At 38.4% G+C, this 20,085-nt stretch overlaps 1 protein-coding gene across 5 annotated transcripts in view; it reads right to left on the bottom strand.

Annotated features, from left to right (window-relative positions):
• cacna2d2 (calcium voltage-gated channel auxiliary subunit alpha2delta 2) overlaps positions 1–20,085 on the bottom strand; it is a 207,348-nt gene that overhangs the window by 90,447 nt on the left and 96,816 nt on the right. For all 5 annotated transcript variants that reach the window (XM_020703113.2, XM_011474783.3, XM_011474784.3 and 2 more), the window contains exon 4: positions 10,580–10,639. In XM_020703113.2, the coding sequence (XP_020558772.2) occupies positions 10,580–10,639 (60 nt within the window). The remainder of the gene's footprint in view (positions 1–10,579; positions 10,640–20,085) is intronic.

The following is a 20,085-nucleotide window of genomic DNA, read 5'->3' on the forward strand; positions in this document are numbered from 1 at the left end:
TATCTTAGCTGTTCCTAGCACTGCGCTTTTCTGGACTGAGAGGTCTGAGGTCTTTCCAGGGATCTGTTTCTAGCCACTCCTCCAGCTGGGGGGGTTACTGCCCCGAGTGCTCCAATCACCACAGGCACCACTGTCACCTTCACTTTCCATGCTTTCTCCAGATCTTCTCTGAGTCCCTGGTATTTCTCCAGTTTCTCATGTTCCTTCTTCCTGATGTTCCCATTGCTTGGCACTGCCGCATCCACCACAACGGCTCTCCTCTGTTCTTTATCCACCACTACACTGTCTGGTTGGTTTGCCATTGCTATCCTATCAGTCTAGATCTGGAAGTTCCACAGGATCTTTGCCCTCTCATTTTCTACCACCTTTGGAGGTCTTTCCCATTTTGACCTTGGGGTTTCCAATCCATATTCTACACACATGTTCCTGTATATTATTCCAGCCACTTGATTGTGGTGTTCCATGTATGCTTTTACCTGCCAGCATCTTACATCCTGCAGTTATGTGCTGGATTGTGTCAGGTGCCTCTTTACACAGCCTACACCTTGGGTCTTGTCTGGTGTGGTAGATCTGAGCCTCTAGCGCTCTGGTGCTCAGGACTTGTTCCTGAGCTGCCAGGATGAGCGCTTCAGTGCTGTCATGTAGGCCAGCCCTTTCTAGCCATTGGTAGGACTTCTTGATATTAGCCACTTCAGTTATGGTCTGGTGGTACATCCCATGCAGGGGTTTGTCCTCCCATGAGGATCTGTCCTCCAGCACTGTATCCTCTGCTCTCCATTGCCTGAGACATTCACTGACTACACTGTCAGTTGGGGCCTTGAGCTTGATGTATTCATGGATCTTGGATGTTCCATCCTGGATAGTGGCTTCCACGCTCACTAGTCCTCGGCCTCCTTCCTTGCAGTTAGCATACAGTAGTACAGGACGCTGGATTTGGGATGGAACCCTCCATGCATGGTGAGGAGATTTCGTATCTTAACATCTGTGGTCTGTATCTCTTCCTCTTATTATTCCTGCAGGGCATCTGATAACTGGCAGTGCGTAGCTGTTTATTGCCCAGGTCTTGTTCCTGCCATTGAGCTGGCTTCTCAGGACTTGCCTTACCCGTTGGAGGTATTTAGCTGTTGCAACTTTCCTTGTTGCCGGCTCCAGGTTGCCATTTGTCTGTGGAATATCAAGTTACTTGTAACTGTCCTCAATGTCTGCCATTGTTCCTTCTGGGAGTGAGACCCCTCCTGTGTAGACTACCTTCCCTCTCTTTGTCACTATCCAGCTACATTTCTCGAGCCTGAATGACATCCCAATGTCAATACTGTAGATCCTGGTGGTGTGGATCAGGGAATCAATGTCACGCTTGCTCTTAGCATATAGCTTGATGTCATCCATGTAGAGGAGGTGGCTGATGTTGGCCCCATTTCTGAGTCGGTATCCATAGCCAGTCTTGTTGATTATTTGGCTGAGGGGGTTCAGACCAAGGTTATAATAGTTTCGGATTTTTTGTTAGTTTTAGTTTTTATTTCGTTTTGAATTTTTGTTTTTAAATTTATTTAGTTTTAATTAGTTTTTAGAGGCTGCTTTACTAGTTTTTATTAGTTTTTATTTTTTGAAATTGCTTCGTTTTAGTTTAGTTTTTATTAGTTTTAGTGTTAGTTTTAGTTTTTTCTTCTTTTTTTTTGTAAATTAGGATATTTGTCAGGTGCATGATTCAAAATCACCAGAATAAGTATTGTATGATAAAAACGCAATCAAAGATACATTTTGAAACACTTATTATTCAGAGGACACAAGGACAACCATCCTTAAATTAAAATACAACAGCTGATAACAGCATTACGTTATCTGCTCTCGCTTCTTTTTTGCGGGAGGGCGGGCGACAGGCTAGCTTGTCTAGGTACTGTTGATTTGCGTTGTTGTGTGCGCTTTTTAAATGTACTTTTAGATTCGTAGGGTTTTTCCCTTTGAGGAGCGTTCCACAAACTTTATCTCCTGCTTCAACTACAAGGCACTTACTTTAGTTTTCGACGCTGTTAAATTCAAAAAAGTTCCAAATAGGACTCTCCCGCTTTCTCCCAACTTTTAATGCAGCCATCACGCTCATGTAAATGTCTAGCCGGCAGTGTCTGACAGACATCATGTGACGTCACAGACAATGTGATGCCGTAGGGTAGAGCCCTGCTCGGGACTATTTTCTTCATCCCGCTCCCGCCCGCTGAATTTCTGACCAATCCCGCCCGCTCCCGCAACGTATGCGTTACACTCCCGCCCACACCCGCAATATGTATGTCCACTCCCGCCCGCACCCGCAAAACTCATAAAATTTAGTCCCGCACAGTAATAGAGATGCATTGATTTTGTATCGTCTCCCGTCCCGCAGGAAAAAAACACGTATTTGTATTGATATTATTAAAGAGATTCATGTCCCTCCCCCAGCCTCATCTTTTCATGCATTCCTCTTTTGTGTAATTTGCAACTTAATTATTAAATATATTTTTACAAATCCCGTTCGGTTAAAAGTGTGCTTGTGTGCGCGCGCAGACAGACGGCCTGAAGCGCGCTCTTAGTAAGAGGCGGGGCGGGGCGCACCCCCAACAACAGGTTAGATGACAGTGGCCATTGTGTGTCTCTACCTGGTGCCTTCACGGAGCTTCAGTACATAAGAATCCAACAGCCGCTCAGCCTAACGTAGTCCGCTAATATATATTCATGAGATATTCATGGCAACACTGATCCTGCGGGGTTTTTTTCTGCCGCCCGCTCCCGCCCGCAGCACAATTCAAACCGCATTTGGGTTGGGTCCCGCGGGACCTGGCGGGACCCAATCCCAATGCAGCCCTCTAGTTCAGATACACAGTAAAACTAGCAGGGTGAAGTAAATAGACTTTATTTCAATCCAAAAGACTTATGTATTAACAAAGACGAAAACGAAGTATTTTTTGGGGTTAATATTATTTAGTTTCAGTTAGTTTTATACACACAACAAACAGTTTTAGTTAGTTTTCGTTTTTTTAAAAACTCTCGTTTTTATTTTTATTTCAGTTAACGAAAATGTTTTTTCAGTTCTAGTTTTAGTTTTTTCGTTCGTTTTCGTTAACTATAATAACCTTGGTTCAGACCTATGCAGAACAGCTGTGGGGACAGAGCATCACCTTGGTATATCCCACATTTGATGGACACTTGTGCAAGTGGCTTCCCATTGGCTTAAAGGGTGGTTTTCCACAGCTTTATCGAATTTCCTGTGAAAGCTCTTAGAGTCCTGTTGATGTTGTACAGCTCCAAGCATTCAGTGATCCACGTGTGTGGCATTGAGTCATAGGCTTTCTTGTAATCAATCCAGGCTGTGCATAGGTAGGTGTGTCATGACCTGCAGTGTTGAGCGACTGTTCTGTCAACCAGGAGTTGGTTTCTGGAGTCTCTACCAATGCCCTTCTGCGTGTTGCTCATGTATTGAGACATGTGCCTATTTATCTTGGTTGCAATGATGCCGGACATGAGCTTCCATGTTGTGGAGAGACAGGTTATTGGCCGGTAGTTGGATGGGACTGCACCCTTTGAGGGATCTTTCTGGATCCAGATTGTTCGCCCTTCCGCTAGCCATTCCGGGTGAGTCCCATCTCTTAGCAGCTGGTTCATTCGTACTGCCAGGCGCCCGTGGAGTGCGGTGATATATGTGATATATGTAATATGTATATGTATATGTATATATATATATATATATATATATATATATATATATATATATATATATATACACACAGTAGAGACCAAAGGTTTGGACACACCTTCTTATTTAAATGAATGGGAAGGTGTGTAAATATTATATATAAATATTTTGTCAGGCAAAAGGTTTAATTTACTCTCACCTTGAGAATCAGCTTCAATCCGGTTCTGATATTTATGTCATTCTGATTGATCTTAAATCCCTGACAATCTTCATAATATTAGAAACAGTAAACACTTTGGCATTAATAATGTCCAGCAGTCCTGATGGTCAGACGGCAACTCCTCTAGGTCAGGAAAATGTTTAAATGTGTGCATAGGAGAAAGAAAAATATATGCAGTATATATGCAGCAAAAATATATTCCGCCCTACGCTCAGGTAACAGCTGTGGTGGCAGCCGCTATGAGGAACAGGCATGTCATTGACTTTCTATGATGTCACTGGTTTGGGGAGAAGAGCAGATGGACTGGGCCAGGTATAGAACCCGTCATTAATAAAGACATGGAGCAAAAAATAATTTTCTTGCCAGCAATCAAGATTCCATAAAGGGGAAGGCTCAAACATGCATAAATTCTCTCAAACTGTTTCGTCTCTCATGCATAGGCACCTTCTTCTCCCCATTTGACAGCCTGCTCCACCCGCCAGTTTAAGATGCAACACATTTCTCCTAATATGCCCGAAGAGCACCAAGCTCTAATCTAATTAGAGTGTCAGTCAGCAGAGTGTTCAGCCAAAAAGAAATTAGGAACATGCAAAATATACAAAGAGGAAAAAAAATCCTTCCTGTAAAAATGTGCCGTATCGACCCCCCCCCCCCCCTTTTCACCTACCACAAACTCTTTGTGCGTTTTTTTTATGGTTTCACAGTTTCCCCTGCTGAGATTCATTACCTGGCCTAATTATAAAGGCAAATGAAATCAGACCAATACATTATTAATAGAGAAGCACTATTGGGATTCATTTGCTGCATTTGCAACAATGTGGTATATTCCAACTGTTTTAATGCCTGATTAAACACACATTCAGATAAAGAAGGGTTGCATAAATGCAGTGGAGGTATAGAGGATGAGGATGGCAGTAAAGCTTGAGGCTGGACAGAGTTTGAAAAGAAAGAAATAAGAAAAGGAGGGAGAAAAAAGAAGGACACAGTGAGGAGGGTTAGGAGAGTCAAGGCGGATTAAAGAGTCCTGACTTTTCCACTCGATGGGGTATTGATGCAACATTGAAAGCAGCCACTTATAAAGCATGTGTCCCGTGTGCAGTGACTGTTATTCAGGCTCCACGTCCTGCATGGCTACTCATCCCAATGAGGTGCTTCAGAACAGGGCAGGAAGAGGCAGACATCAATCCCATCAGGCCTAAGATGAAAGGACAGTCGTACTGCAGTTTCTCCTCTCAGACCAGCAGGTTAAGACGAAGACATCCAGTCCAGTCCACACAGTATGATTACGGGCTCAGTGTGTATCCAACCACAAATCAAAATAGGTTTCATAATATTTGCTTTAGATCAGCTAAATATCTTTTTCCTTAACCACTCCAAGAAGAAGGACTGCTGCAATTTCATTTGTGGAAAAACCTAAAAATTAAACCTAAAAATTAAAAATAAGAGATTTTTTTCATAAATATGTAACTTGTATTGTATTTGTAAATTATATATGTAATTATAAAAGATTTATATCACATGGTATATGTAGGAAAACATGATGTTTAAAGTCAGTTTATGATTGGCAGCTGGTAAAACCACCTTAAAAAGCAAACTTTAAGAAAAATCCTGTGTACATACAACTAACTGTGTCCTAACAACCACTACAACTTATTTAGGTGGAAAACATTGACAACACATAAATAAGGGTTGGGAACTGTGCATACAGATATAATTGACAAAAACAGAAATATGATTTGCTAATGAAAAATAAAACAAATATTTTTAAAATCCTGATTTCTTTTTTTTTTTTTTTATATTAAAATCCTGATTTCAGTAAGCCATAGCAGAACCATATAGTTTGCTCTCTTTGCATTGTTTGCTTCTGAATTGACTGATGTGTTGAGAATCCTTGTTAAAAAAGCCGTTTTACTGTTAAACAGTATGTTCCTCTCTAAATGGGATCCATTTGGTCTGCACAAATAAATGACTTTGAACCAATTGGTTTATGAAAGCCTAATGGTAAAAATCTCTCTCATGCTTTATGATCTGACCAATAGGGGAGGCAGTTTACAAAGCCTTTTCTATTGGCTGAAACTCATTGTAAAAATTAAAAATAAGAGATTTTTTTCATAAATATGTAAATTGTATTGTATTTGTAAAACATATAAAAAATTGTAAATATGTGTTTGTGTACTTCATGTCTAATGGCATCCACTCCTAACAGTGTTGTTGTGGTAGAGTTTGTATCTAATCATATTTTAGCTAGTTTGATTTCTTAAGTTATACGGAATCTGCCTGAGGCCTGCACAATCCCCCAAAACAGGCTGGAATCTAACAGACAGTTGTAACAGCCAAACAGATTTCAGTCTGGGACACCAAGGCCGGGAAGGGTGACTTGTCCTGTGATATGAAAATAACTCCTGATAGTGAACAATCCCCCTGAATTTATCTATTTTGTTCTGAGCAAAATCTAAGTGAGTATTGCAAAGCGCTTTATGCTCTGGCTCAGGGGTCTGCAACCTTCAACTCTTGAAGAGCCATTTGGGCCATTTTCTAACTGACCAAAGTCCTGTGGGAGCCACAGAGTCTTATTTCACCATTAAGACAATACAACACTGCTTTGATTCAGTTAATTACACACTTGTATATATACACTATATTACCAAAAGTATTGGGTCACCAGTTTAATATGATGTTGGTCCACCTTTTGCAGGTATTACAGCTTCAACTCTTCTGGGAAGACTGTCCACAAGGTTGAGGAGTGTGTTTATAGGAATTTTGGACCATTTTTCCATAAGTGCATTGGTAGGGTCACACACTGATTTTGCTTTAGAAGGCCTGGCTCTCAGTCTCCGCTGTAATTCCTCCCAAAGGTGTTCTATGGGGTTCAGGTCAGGACTCTGTGCAGGCCAGTCAAGTTCATCCACACCAGACTCTGCCGTCAATGTCTTTATGGACCTTGATTTGTGCACTGGTGCAGTCATGTTAGAAGAAATCTCTCTTTCTGGCCTGTAACTTATTCTGTAAGATGATCCTCTGTCCTCCACTCATTACCTGTATTAATGTAACCTGTTTGAACTGGTTATCTATATAAAAGACACCTGTCCACAACCTCAGTCACACTCGAAATTCCTCTATGGCCAAGACCAAAGAGCTGTCTAAGGATACTAAAAACAAAATAGTTGACCTGCACCAGGATGGGAAAACTGAATCTGCATTAGGTAAGAAGCTTGGTGTAAAGAAATCAACTGTGGGAAAATTATTAGGAAATGGAAGACATACCAGACCACTGATAATCTCCCACCAACTGGGGCACCCTGCAAGATCTCACCCGTGGGGTCAAAATGATCACAAGAATGGTGAGCAAAAATCCGAGAACCACACAGGGGGACCTAGTGAATGACCTGCTGTAACCTGGTACCAAAATAACTAAGGCTACCATCAGTAACACGCTACGCTGCCAGAGACTCAAATACTGCAGTGCCAGACGTGTCTCCCTGCTAAAGCCAACACATGTGCAGGCCCGTCTAAAGTTTGCTAGAAAGAATTTGGATGATCCAAAAGGATATGGAGAATGTCCTATGGTCAAATGAAACCAAAAAAATAAATCATACTCATTGTGTTTGGAGGAGAAAGAATGCAGAGTTGCATCCAAATAGCTTGCACAATAGGGTCTGACTTTTAAAATATTTTCAAAACATTTGGAGTCTTGACATTGACGTTGTCTAAAAGTAGAAAGGAAGTTAGATAAGATTACTTTGGTAAGCATCCTCCTTTTTCCAACTAACTGCTGCTGTTAACTTAAACATGAGCATAATGTAATTGATTTGAGATCAAAATGTAAACTATAAGAAGTTTTTTGCAAATATATACTTTAGCAGCTCTTCTGGACAGCAACTTCACATTATTGTGAAGCACAAGATAATGTGCTTGAAACCTAACAGAGCTTAGAAGATCAAACTTTTTACCAAAATTTTGTTCATTATTTTAAAACTGTGCATTCTAGATTAGCAATAAAATAATACATTCCTCTCTTAAACTGTTGTAATGCCAGCCACAGTGGAAGAAAATCTGAACTGTTTATTGTGCTGTTAGAGCAGCGCCTTAGTAATAAATTCCTAAATTTAATTAACTAAATTGAATCAATGCTAACTAAGAAACCCTTTATTGTTTCAAATAATTATTTTATTTTTCTTTAGGAGGAGCTAGAGTGAAGGGATACAAAAGCTGCATGTGGCTCCGGAGCCTCAGGTTGCAGACCCCTGCTCTGGCCTGTTTGTCTGTGCATCTCTGTGTCTAATTGCTTCGTTTTGGGGCTGTTTTCTTGGCATTAAAGTCAGACAGGCAATGTAAGCGTTAAGTTCCAGAAAAAAAAAAGCAACATACGCGTTACCCAGAAAAGAAAGGGTGAAGGATTTCATTTTCCAGGAGATTTACAGCAAGTTGGTGAGTATATACATTGACTTTCATTTTTAAAGGATTACACAACAGGACAATCAGAGGCTGACTCCACTCTCAACACAGATTTTTAAAAATCTGACCATTCAGGTGCTTTAAAAAGTATGTTGAATGTTCAAAGTGTTGGAGGGAGTGGCTGCCATAGAAATGTAGATGGGACAATTGTCAAGTCATCTGTTTCCACCTTGGCAACGGACATGTTACGGAACAATTCACTTCATCTGGTTAGAACCAGAAGCAAGTCAGTTTCTATCGGTGACATAACGCGCAATTTGTCCAGTTACGTATTAAACAGTCCTGTTTTATTACAGTAGATTTTTTGTTGTTGTTTGAATGGTGTCAATATTTTTAAATCAACAATCAGTCACAGAAAAAAAATGGTCACAGCAAATTTCTGGAGAAAAGATTTAAAGTGTTTCTGGAGGAACTTTATTTATCCTAGGGGGAAATTTGATTTACTGCAGAGCTCTTATCACCAAAACTCTACATGGTCAGATATAAAATAAGGAGAGAAAGTTATTAACAATATAGTGTATTGTAAATTTGCAGTATTCAAATTAACAGTGTGTAACATGAAATATATAGAACTGTCACATTGCTTTCTAAGATAAGATAGAAGGGTTATACAATTTTTTTGCCACAGGAAGGAAAAACCTTCTTTGCCGCTCTGTTATAGTTAAGGGGGGTCTTAAGGCCCGTTCACTCCGGGACGAATTTCGCCGGCGATTTTCGCCGACGTTTAACGCCTCGTGACTAAACAAAGGGCACCAATGAGAGTGTGCACACCGACGCCAAAAAACGCCACGCGTCAAAGCGTCAAAAAAAAAAAAATGCCTCGGGTTCGTTTTTATCTATTCGACCAATGAGAATGGCGCTTTTGCACACGTGTCTGGAGCTTCTGAAGTTACAGTAAAACACAACTTGGGGGCGCTCAAACACAAAACTGCCTTGCTGAGCACACAAACCAGCGAAGAAGATAGACGCCGAGTAGCGTCTACACTGCCGCGAAGAAATAATGACGGACATTCTAAAACATCCCCGAACCAAGCACCAGTTGGAGCTACTGGTGCTTGAAATATTCATGTTTTCTTTGTATTATTCTGACAAGTGCGTAAATACTTGCTCTGTTCTTCTGAGTGAAAAAAGAAGCGTAAAGTTGTGCAGCGCCACCTTGTGTACAGGAGTATTTCTGTTTACATTAAGCGCCATCTAATGTCAGGGAATGAAATTGCATGTTCGCTCGGCTCATCGTCAGCGAAAATCGCCTGGGTGTGAACACAAAAAACGTGGCGAAAAACGCTGGCGAATAACGCCTGGCGAATATTCGTCCCGGTGTGTATGGGCCTTTAGTCTCACTGACAGAGAACTCCTGATCCAGGGTCAGTTTATAACTTGTGATACAGCAAAAATATCTAGGAAACATTGAGGCTTAGAGAGAACATGTTAATAAAAGGTAGCAGGTACACTTAGAATGACTGAGTAATAGCCGTTTATTTCTCAATAGAAGTCTATGGGGTTTCAGCTTTCTGGGACCAGCGGGTACTTCTTATTTGGAACCCAAATGGGGAGGGGTTGTTCACTTCAGTTCTCATTTACTGTCAATAAATAAAATGCATTTCTCCAAGACTGCTTTTTTGGTCTGTTCATAACTTACGAGGGTTTGATTTAGTTTTTTGCGTTTATGAAAACAATCAAGCTTTTATTTTATTCTTCAACAGTTGGTGTGAAAAAAACAACCCAATCATTTTCTTTAAAATAATGTGAAGAAACCTATTACCAATTTCCAAGGAAGAACAGTGTGTTTTTGTATTTACCTGCATGCTTCCGGGGCATTTGTATGTTATAACTTTAAAGTCAGTGCAGCACACAGACTCACACACTCAGACCCCAGAGAAAAATCACTTCCCCTTTTTTTTAGATTACTAAATCAGATATCTAATGTATTAAAGGTCAACCACAATAGAATGTAAAGGTTAAGGTGTTAAAGCTGATGTAATAAAACACATCTAATATATTTGATAAGGCTGAGAATAATAGATACACCACCCTAAAGGTCACTTGTTTGACTTGCTTTAGAACTTAAGATAATATTCCTGATTTTCCGCTAATTTCCAGATAGTCTCTGTGATGCTGATCAGATTATCATTGAAGGCATATAAATTAGCTTGCTAAATTGGGGACAAGTTGAAAATCTTCAGGGTAAGGAGGGAGAAAGCAATCTTTGAGGAATACATTGGGAAGAGGATTTCCTACTTTACCGTCACACCATCTTGCCAGACATGCTCCTTCTGAAGCTGCTCAGCTTCCCTGGCCAGCTTCTGTGAAAGAGCAAAAAGGGAGAGACATTAGTGTAGTCAGTTCATTTGTGTGGATTTGCAACTAATGAATTTGTGTGTTCTTGTAATGAACATGGATATCATCAATCACCCAAAGATGTTTGCTTAAACTGTTCTTGACAGCTTTCTGAAGTATAAAAAGGGTCCTTTAGATCACTAAGGCCACAAAGAACATATGACTCATAAGTATGGTTTGTTTGATTGTTGTGATTGCTGTTGGCTTGCCCTGCTTTGGGTGGCCAAGTGTGACATGGCATGATTGTGATATGAACCATAAGGAATTACAGTTAAAGCTATAGCCTAAATATCTATACATTTAAGTTTTAACACAGTCGTGTTTATTGAGGATGCGTAACTGATCCGCTGAAACACTTGTGCTCCGAAGACATGAATAGAAAAAGCAAGACAACAACTACTGATGGAGAGGACAAAACAATTAGACTATATCTGCTAAAAATGTATTCATCTTCTACCACATGTAGTTATCCACTTAGACCACAAGTTAAAAAAAATGGGGGCTTGGAGTCTTGCTTTTGGTACGCCAGTCATTTCTTTAGCCAATCAAAAATAAAGAAAGTAAGTAAGCAGAAAACTGCTTTCATAAAATAAGCATTTCTTAACCCTTGTGCTATCTTAGATGACCCCACCCTTACATTGACGTGTTCTCCCTACCATGAGAAAGGTGGATAAAGGTGGAAAGATTACATGTGATCCATGGACACCAGTGAAGATCACAAATCATTGAAGAAAAAAGGTTCAGAGCACTGTCTAGTGGGTCTAGATGACCCAACTCCCAATGTTAAAGTGCCTAGGATAGTACAAGGGCTACAAAGCCTTATTTTGGGATATTTTCATTTAGATTTGTGAAATTGTGTCGCTGTAAAATATCAGATTACAACTAAAAGACTACCTTTATAAAGTTTTCCTAATATAACAAACTTCCAACCTTTACTTTTACACCAACAAATGGTATTGTTTTCAATCTCAAAGTTTGAGACTATTTTTCAGCTGGTTTCAAATAAAACGTTCTTGTCGGTAAACAGTTGAACCCTCGTGTTTTATATTTGAGAACACAACAATAGTTATTGCTGAAAAATGAGATTAACGTGATTACAAAAAGTAACGCGCTAACCTGTCTATGTAAGAGTTAATGGCCGACCAAGTGTGCATTATCACTTTTTAACGCACGCCGTGGAAGCTTGCGTCTGACGGTTGCTTCTGCGAAGTGCGTTAAAAAGTGATAATGCATCCATCGAAGGCCATTAACCCGCTTATACCATGGTCACTTACAAAAGAAATAAATAGCAACCAGTTTGTAGTCCTCAATTCTTGGTTTTTTTTGCCGATTTGGATGGCTTTTCTCACAAAAAGCTGACTATTTGTTACGTGGTACGCACCACCGCTGCAGTCAACTTTTAGGCTGCAGTCTTTTTTAGGCGTGGTAAATCACTGTGGTATATCACTTTTTAATCCACACCCAGAAGCCAATCAGAATTGGGTATTCACCCAGACCATGGTATAAAAGTAATTAATCATGATTAACGTGATAATTTGACACCCCTAATTTATAGTCTAGATTGCCTCAAAAGCCTGAAACAAAAATGTATCCAAATATTCACAAAAGTTTATATTTAGTGAACATGAATTTGAATGTGTGTTACAGGATAGCGTACATAGATAGCGTCTGTAAAAAACTGACTTATTAGCCAGTAATGACTGAACATAATAAGGGACTTTGGAAAAGTAATAGTTATAAGTTTTGGACTGAATTGGTCGTAGAATTAGTTAAAGTAAGTAAAACCAGCATGAATACTAATAGTGTACATGAATACCTTTAGAAATAAGATGAGATTCTTCTGGTTGGATGGCAGTTAGCATAAAATAAACAAGAAAATTGTGATCCAAGTGATAAAGGCATTTATATGGGGTGCCGTTTGCAAAGTTACACAGTATTTAGCTTGTTTTATGAGAAAAATGAACCAGGTTTAATTTTTCAAATCCATATTTTCACCTTTTAATTAATTAATTAATTAATTAATTTAAACTTGTCCTGTCCAACAGCTGAGCAAACAGCTCAGGGGCACAGAGAGTGAAAAAGCACCAGGCCAAATTTTCATTTTTCCCGTGGCTACCTTGCCCATGAGGGACAGAAGCAGGTTGACCCAGTGAGTTAGATCGTCTTGTATGCTTTTCAATTGTGATATAATATTTTAATGAATGATTCCCCAAACCCAAATTGATGGAGGACAGCGATGAGAAACTTCCAGTTTACTCTGTCAAATGCTTTTCCAGCATCCAATGAAAATATGGTCGTTTCCTGGTTTTTAATAGTTGCAAAGTCTATTATGTTAACAAGTCTGCGGACGTTGTCACTACAGTGTCTGCTTTTGATAAATCCAGTTTAATCTCTGTGCTTGTGCTTTGCAAATTATTTTTACGTTTGCGCAGATTAATTTTGTCTGTGTTGATTAACTAGTGTATTAATTTATGTATTTAGAAATGTTACAATTATTAGCTAAATATTTAGTTAGCAAGCTAAACATTCAATATAAAGGTAAATGTTTTTTTTTCATAATTCCATGTTTAGTTTACAAACTAAATATTTAATTCGTAAACTAAATTTAAAAATTTAGTTTTCAAATTAAATATTTAGATCTCACCTATTTATTTATTTTTTTACTAAACTAAACATTTAAGCTTTGTAACTTATTTAAAAGGCGTAATATTTAAGGAAACTTTTGCTGTTTAAGAAATATTATATGCAATATTTGACTGTACAACTTTACAACTGGCATTTATCTATTTGTTTTTTTTCCATCTCAACCTGTCATTAATCACAAATTCATGCTGTCTTTTAATGTGCAATCCATAATGTACCATGACATACTTTAGGCTTATGCTTGTAGAGCTTAAAGTCTGTACTTCCTTCTCTTCTGCATCTGGCTTACTGAGTCGGTTTCTTGGGGCCTCTAGGGGGCGATCTTCTTTTTGGTCTTATAATAATGTAATCAGACGCAAAGTCCCATTGATCTAAAATAACCAACCGTATTAAGATGTCCTTCGTCACAGATTTTATTCTCAACGGCCCGTACCATTAGGGACTTCTTATCTACAAAAAACACTCAACTCATAAAACATTATTAAAATGGTAGCTGTCCTATTTCTAATAAAAGCCCCACCCACTTTATATGAGCTGTACCTCCCACTGACAGCCACAAAGATGAGACAACAATACAACCTAATTTCTTTACACATGCTTGGCACAGCATGTCAGTTGTGTGTAGGTTTCACATAAATACATAAATGTCATAAACTTTGTATAGATTATACTAGAGAACCTAATGTATGCCACATAATGAGAAAAAGCGTAAAGTATTTTCAGTCATCCACACTCTATGTCTCAACTGTGATTCAAATCAAAAAGTGCAGAATAACAAAGATGAGGTACAATGTATTCCTTGGTAACACGAATATTTGACTCCATCATGCAAGATCTTAGTAGCTTTCTGAAAATGCACCAGCAATCCCCTTAAAATACACATTTATTTTGATACTGTTTGTTTAACAAGGTCTGCAATTCTAATAAATCAAGCACTACTAGAGTAAAAAAAATGCCTTATTTCAAATGGTCCATTATAAGTACCAATAATACAAATGTATCTTTCCGAGTGTTCTCAGTATTGATTTCTTTAAATTATAATTGATCCTCTGAATCTTTCACATAGCCTACTGTTTGCTGCTGTAAATGCAGAATTTCCAAACTATGGGATTAATGAAGTTTTAGCCTAGCCTATAGCTAGATTAATGATTACCAAAACATTAATTATGGCTCAGTCTCACTGTACTGAAGTTTCAAGTTTTAGTCACAAGTTCACAATTCTGTTCAATTTATTATTCATCATGATGTTAGATATTCATTCTAAAAATGTTGATTGGGAATGAAAAAAATCTTTTTGTTTATAAAATCATGAATTCTTCATGAAAAACTGATTTAAAATGTTTTTTTTCGAGTATTACAATTACAGTGTTAGCAGTATTACATTTTCTAAGATGAGATTAATTAGATTTTCAGTACTGTATTTTTTTCACAATAAAATACTTTATTTTCTTTCAAAAACAAACAGCGTGCCTTAGAATCTACAGGGCCTTGTTTATGAATTCATTCTGCTGCAAACAAGGTTGAGTGTTATTGTGAATAGCTAACCCGGCTTCCATGTAGCAATGTCGGATTGTGTTTTTTTTTACTAACATAAAGAGTTTAGTGTATTCACAGTAACATTTGGTTAACCATTATCAGTCTATTACTTTGATATGGCTAACACTTCTAATGTGGCTAATTTGTGATCCGGTAAACTCTATTGTGCAGAAAATATGGTAATAGATTTTATTTTTTTACATCTAGACCAACCACTCCTGTTTAAAACACAATTGTACTTTCTCAAAACAAATTGTATATAATTTAATAAGCCCCTTAAACAAAAATTAACATGTATAAACAAATATTTGCTTATCGTCTGATCTGAAATGTGATCAGCAGAAAATCCTGGTCTAAATGTTTCGTAAAATATATATATTTTTTTAAATCCAAACAACAAAGTCTCAGAAGTTTAGATTTATATACTTTACGAGATGCATTTAACTAATAATGTAATGCCACAGTGCGTCAATATGAATTGTTATTGGTTTGTATTTATTTTTATTTTCCATTTGACGTCCTCAAATAGATCACTACACAACTATAATGTACTCCTAAACTGAGAGTTGAACTTTAACTTAATTAATTGTCTACAAAGCTCTTGGGTATTTTAACAAAACACAAAAAAAACATGAATATATTTTTAAAAATGTTTATATAGAAACAAGCTTAAATCTAGAATGTGCATAAAACAACATGCAAGTAAACAACCAAATTACAATCTCTATTATGACCCTAACACATTTTGTACATGATAACAAATGCACCTATTACTCATTTTCTTAAAAGAGTCAGCTGTTTTTGAGCACTAGCCACTCGTTATGTATAATTTAGAAATCCTTTCATCCTTTTAGCCCATCGTTTTTTTATGGATTTGATCTATCAGTAAAAATCTCGGCCGTGTCCCTTTTGGAAATCCATTTCTCTCCCACTGAGAGGCCAACATTTCTTCTTTTTTTCATCTAGGTTTCTCCAGCTGTTTCTCTCCTGGTCCCCTTCCTACTTTTCTAGTTGGTAAACTCCACAGCGCTATCTTATCCATAGCAGCCTAATGCGGCCCCACTGCTTCCAAAACAGTCATGCGTCTTCCATGTGTTTGCGTCGCCTGTTCTGGTCCAGATGGATCGGCACAACAAACAGCCAATGAATCAGTGAGATGTGGGAGGGTGTGGAGAGGGGGGTAGGGGGGTAGGGATATATCATCTATGCTGGTGGCTGAAGCCCAAGCCGCTTAGAGCACTGGATGAGCGTACTGAGATCAGCACAGATAAGCTCAGTACAGGCCCACACAACAGAGAAAATAACACTACAGGATTCAGGCACAAATGCACCGAAAGTCAACAGCATAACCACGAGGCTCTAATGTTGCAGCATTTCCAACCTTTCCATAGGGAGGGGCACAGGCCTGGTTGACATCATGTGTACAGCTGTTTGTAACGTGCTGCCACAAGTGAAAGGGTCCATCAATGTACACACCGTCTATTATTACTGTGCTGCTGGAAAATCCTGAACAACATTAGGATCGAAAGTATTAAGGAGCGTAACAATTAATCCACTTAGTTGATGAAAGGACTTCTTCCTCTGATCCAAGCAGATCGATCTTTCTGAGAGAAATACCATTATAAAATCATGTAAAAATGAAATAAATCAATTATAAACGATATTGGAAAATACCACTTTGATTGAGGTATGGTAGGTTTATTTTACTAGTACGTAAAAACGACCAAGTGCATCACAGCGATAAAACACATGATGGCAGCAAAAAATGATCAAGCCGTTTTTAAAGTTAATTGTGTGTAAACACTTTGAATTTTGCAAGACACGTGACCATACAGGGTGGTAAAATCAGGGCAGGTGACATAGATAATTACGTAGGTAATTACGAACATCTGCACAATCATTATATATATATATCAGGGCTTCAGACTAACTTTTTTTCACTAGGAGCACGGTGGCCCCAACTGAAAATTTTAGGGGCACAACCAGAAGATTTAGGGGCGCATACCGTAAATCAACATGCTAACCAGATCTACTAATTTCCACTGCATTACGAATAAATACTTTAATAATGGATGCAGAAATTACAATGTGCTGTTTCAAATTCAGTGTCATATTTTATTCTGCACTTTTGAAGATGCAACAACAAGGTAAACTGACAAAAGCATCGCTGTCATGACAGTACAAATAGTAAACAAAATACCATACATTTAGAATAAAGAAAAAGTTTTTAGTAACGAAGTGATTACCGTAGTAATCTTTTGGTCATTTCACGGTTTCAAACAATACTTAAATGTATGTAAACATTAGGAGATGGAAATACATGTTGGCGACACCAAATAAGTGCAGCCAAGACGCACAATAATTTGAGATCACGCAGATGGACGCAACGCTGCACTGATCACCTGGTGTGAGACATTTATTTTTGTTTTTGCTCTAACATCACCTGTCAATCAAAACAAAAATATCACGAGAAAGGGGCGGAAGCAAGACCCAACCTGAGCGAACGCAGCTGGAAATTTAGTACTGAACTGACTGAAAGCTGCCGTACAGACTACAAAACAATGCATTATGGGACATGCGTCCTGATGGGTTTTTTGTAGTTCACTGATCAATTAAAATAATTTAAAATACCAACTGATTAAAAAAGGCTACATACATTACAAAACATTAAAATAATTATAAAAGATGTAATATCACAGATCATACTTAGGGGGAGAGGCATATTAAGACTAAATTGAATGTTAAGGACAACTCCTAATTCCCGTTTTCCTTCAGTCTCGCTGCAGCTTCGCCTTCATGCACCCCCCCCCCACCCCCAGGGCACTGGTTCATCTTAAACACGTCTATCGTTGCATTTTCCACACGTGTTTTAAATGTGTCTAAGACTAAATCGTGTTGTCGCTCACACTTGTTTAATGTTAGAGCCCCGTTAGCTGTCACGCATGTAGGTGTGGGACATTTATTCTCCTCAGCTGACCATCTCCCGCGGGAGCGGTGTGCTGCCGTAACAGCCGCGCATGAGAACCGTGGTTTGCGAGTTTGAGACCCCTGCTGTAGACTCTGGCACTGGTACACCAGCCGCAGGTCGGAAGAACGAATCAATAGTTCGCTTACCCATAGCTCAGACGCACATATCAGGTTGTGATGATATTTGTCTCCGTTTCCTTCCCACAGATGTTTACGCGCACTCGATTATCTCTAGGCCCCGCCCCCTCCACATATTTTAGCCACTTGCAGTGACTTTCCCTATTCTTTTCACACGCATTGGCCGCCTCAGGCATCACTCAATGACACACGAGTGTGCGCTCGCGTGTGCTCCAGTCTCATGAGTATTCGCGCGAGTGTGTGTGTGTCTGCGTGTGCACTCGCGTCTCATTGATGATTTCATTGTTCATTTCATCGATCATTGACGTGCCCCTTCCACGTTTAATGTAATAAAAATACGGAGGGTGGGGGAGGCAGATTTACTGGTAGCACATGTGCGACTGGATGTAAAATTCAGTCGCACACTCTCAAATTTTGGTCGCAAAATGCGACCAAATGGTCGCAGTCTGGAGCCCTGTATATATATATATATATATATATATATATATATATATATATATATATATATATATATATATATATATATATATATATATATATATATATATATATATATATATATATATATATATTTTTATATATATATATATAAACGAAGAGCAGACGGGCCAAAAACTTTGACTGGATTTTTATCTTTTCTTTTTGATCTGTTATGTATTTATTTGACCATTAGGTGGCGATCTCGGGACCAGTAAAATGCTCTTTTGGGCGCCTCTGCTCCATCAGATTTGTTTGATAAAGATCAGCTATTTTTTCAAAAGACTTTTAAATAATAGTTTCATCACCAGATTTAATTTAAGCCATACTCTAAATACCATAAACTATAGGCAAGTTGCTTTGAGAACATGAAACTGTTGTACGCATGCACCCCCCCCCCACCCATGGCAATGCGCGTTTGCAGGAACATTAACAAAGGTTTTTTTTTTTTTTCTTTACGTGTTTTGTTCCGTGGTAGTACAGGAAACAATTTACCGGCCATAAAGGAGTTTTCTGACATCTTTGGCAAAATTTGAAATACGACAAGATCTAAGGACACGACATGGAGAAACTACGAAGCTAACGACACTTCCAACGGTTGCTAAGGACTTTCCTGACGACACGGGGAAACGACGCAGCAAACGACACTAGCAACTGCTGCTAAGGACTTTTCTGACCCCGTAGTGAGACGACATGGGGAAACGACAATAATAAAGACAAATGCAAAGTTTTAAGCATAAATCAAATCAAATCAAATCACAAAGCAAATATAAAGTAATAATCAAAGAAGCATGGGCATGCAGAAGATATTGCTTAGTAGTACATAAACATGAACCAATGTTCAATGAACTTTTAGACATAGACAATGGACCCAAAACATAGACAGTGGACACAAAAACATATTTTCATATTTTTGGCACAAATGGAACCCCATAGAAAAACAGGCTTAAAGTGGAGATTTGTCTGTCTTATTTCCAATTAATTGATTGCATGTTCACTGCATGGGCTTCACATTTAACTACAGACTGTATTGTGCCCTCCACGTATTATATAAACATATCTCATATGAAGTTTGTTTAACTTTAGTACAGTGCCTCATATTACGAGCATTTACATTATGTTACATTATTTACAATTAAACAAAGCAAACAAAGTATTCTTCAGTGTCTTTTTTGCTTATTTGTTTTTGTCTCAGGCCATGTGGATTTGACTATTTTCACCAAGGATGTCACAGGAAGATTCTGAACTTAAGCATGACAATCCATCATATGTGCATTTTTCTGTACATTGCCTTACCAAAACTGTTTATTTATTGAATCAACTAAAATGATAATGCTGCATCTACAAACTCTACATTTCCTTTATTTGTCCAGATGCATTGAGAACTCTTTAGCAGCCACAACAGCCTCAAGCTGCTGCTATGGAGCTGACAGCATAAGAAGGTTTTCAGTCACTAAAGACTGCAACTTAAATCAATAACAAATTACCTTTTTAATCAATGCATTGCCATTACCTTTTCTGATGTGTTTTTATCAGAGTAATTAAATAATGCACACTTTGTGAACATGTTCACAGAACAGCTTTAATAAAACATACAAGAGGAAGATTATGATTTGGAAAAGAGTTTTGAATATTTGAAAAAACAAAGAAA

This window comes from Oryzias latipes, chromosome 5 (genome assembly GCF_002234675.1).
Source record: "Oryzias latipes chromosome 5, ASM223467v1".
In the NCBI taxonomy this organism is placed as follows: Eukaryota; Metazoa; Chordata; class Actinopteri; order Beloniformes; family Adrianichthyidae; genus Oryzias; species Oryzias latipes.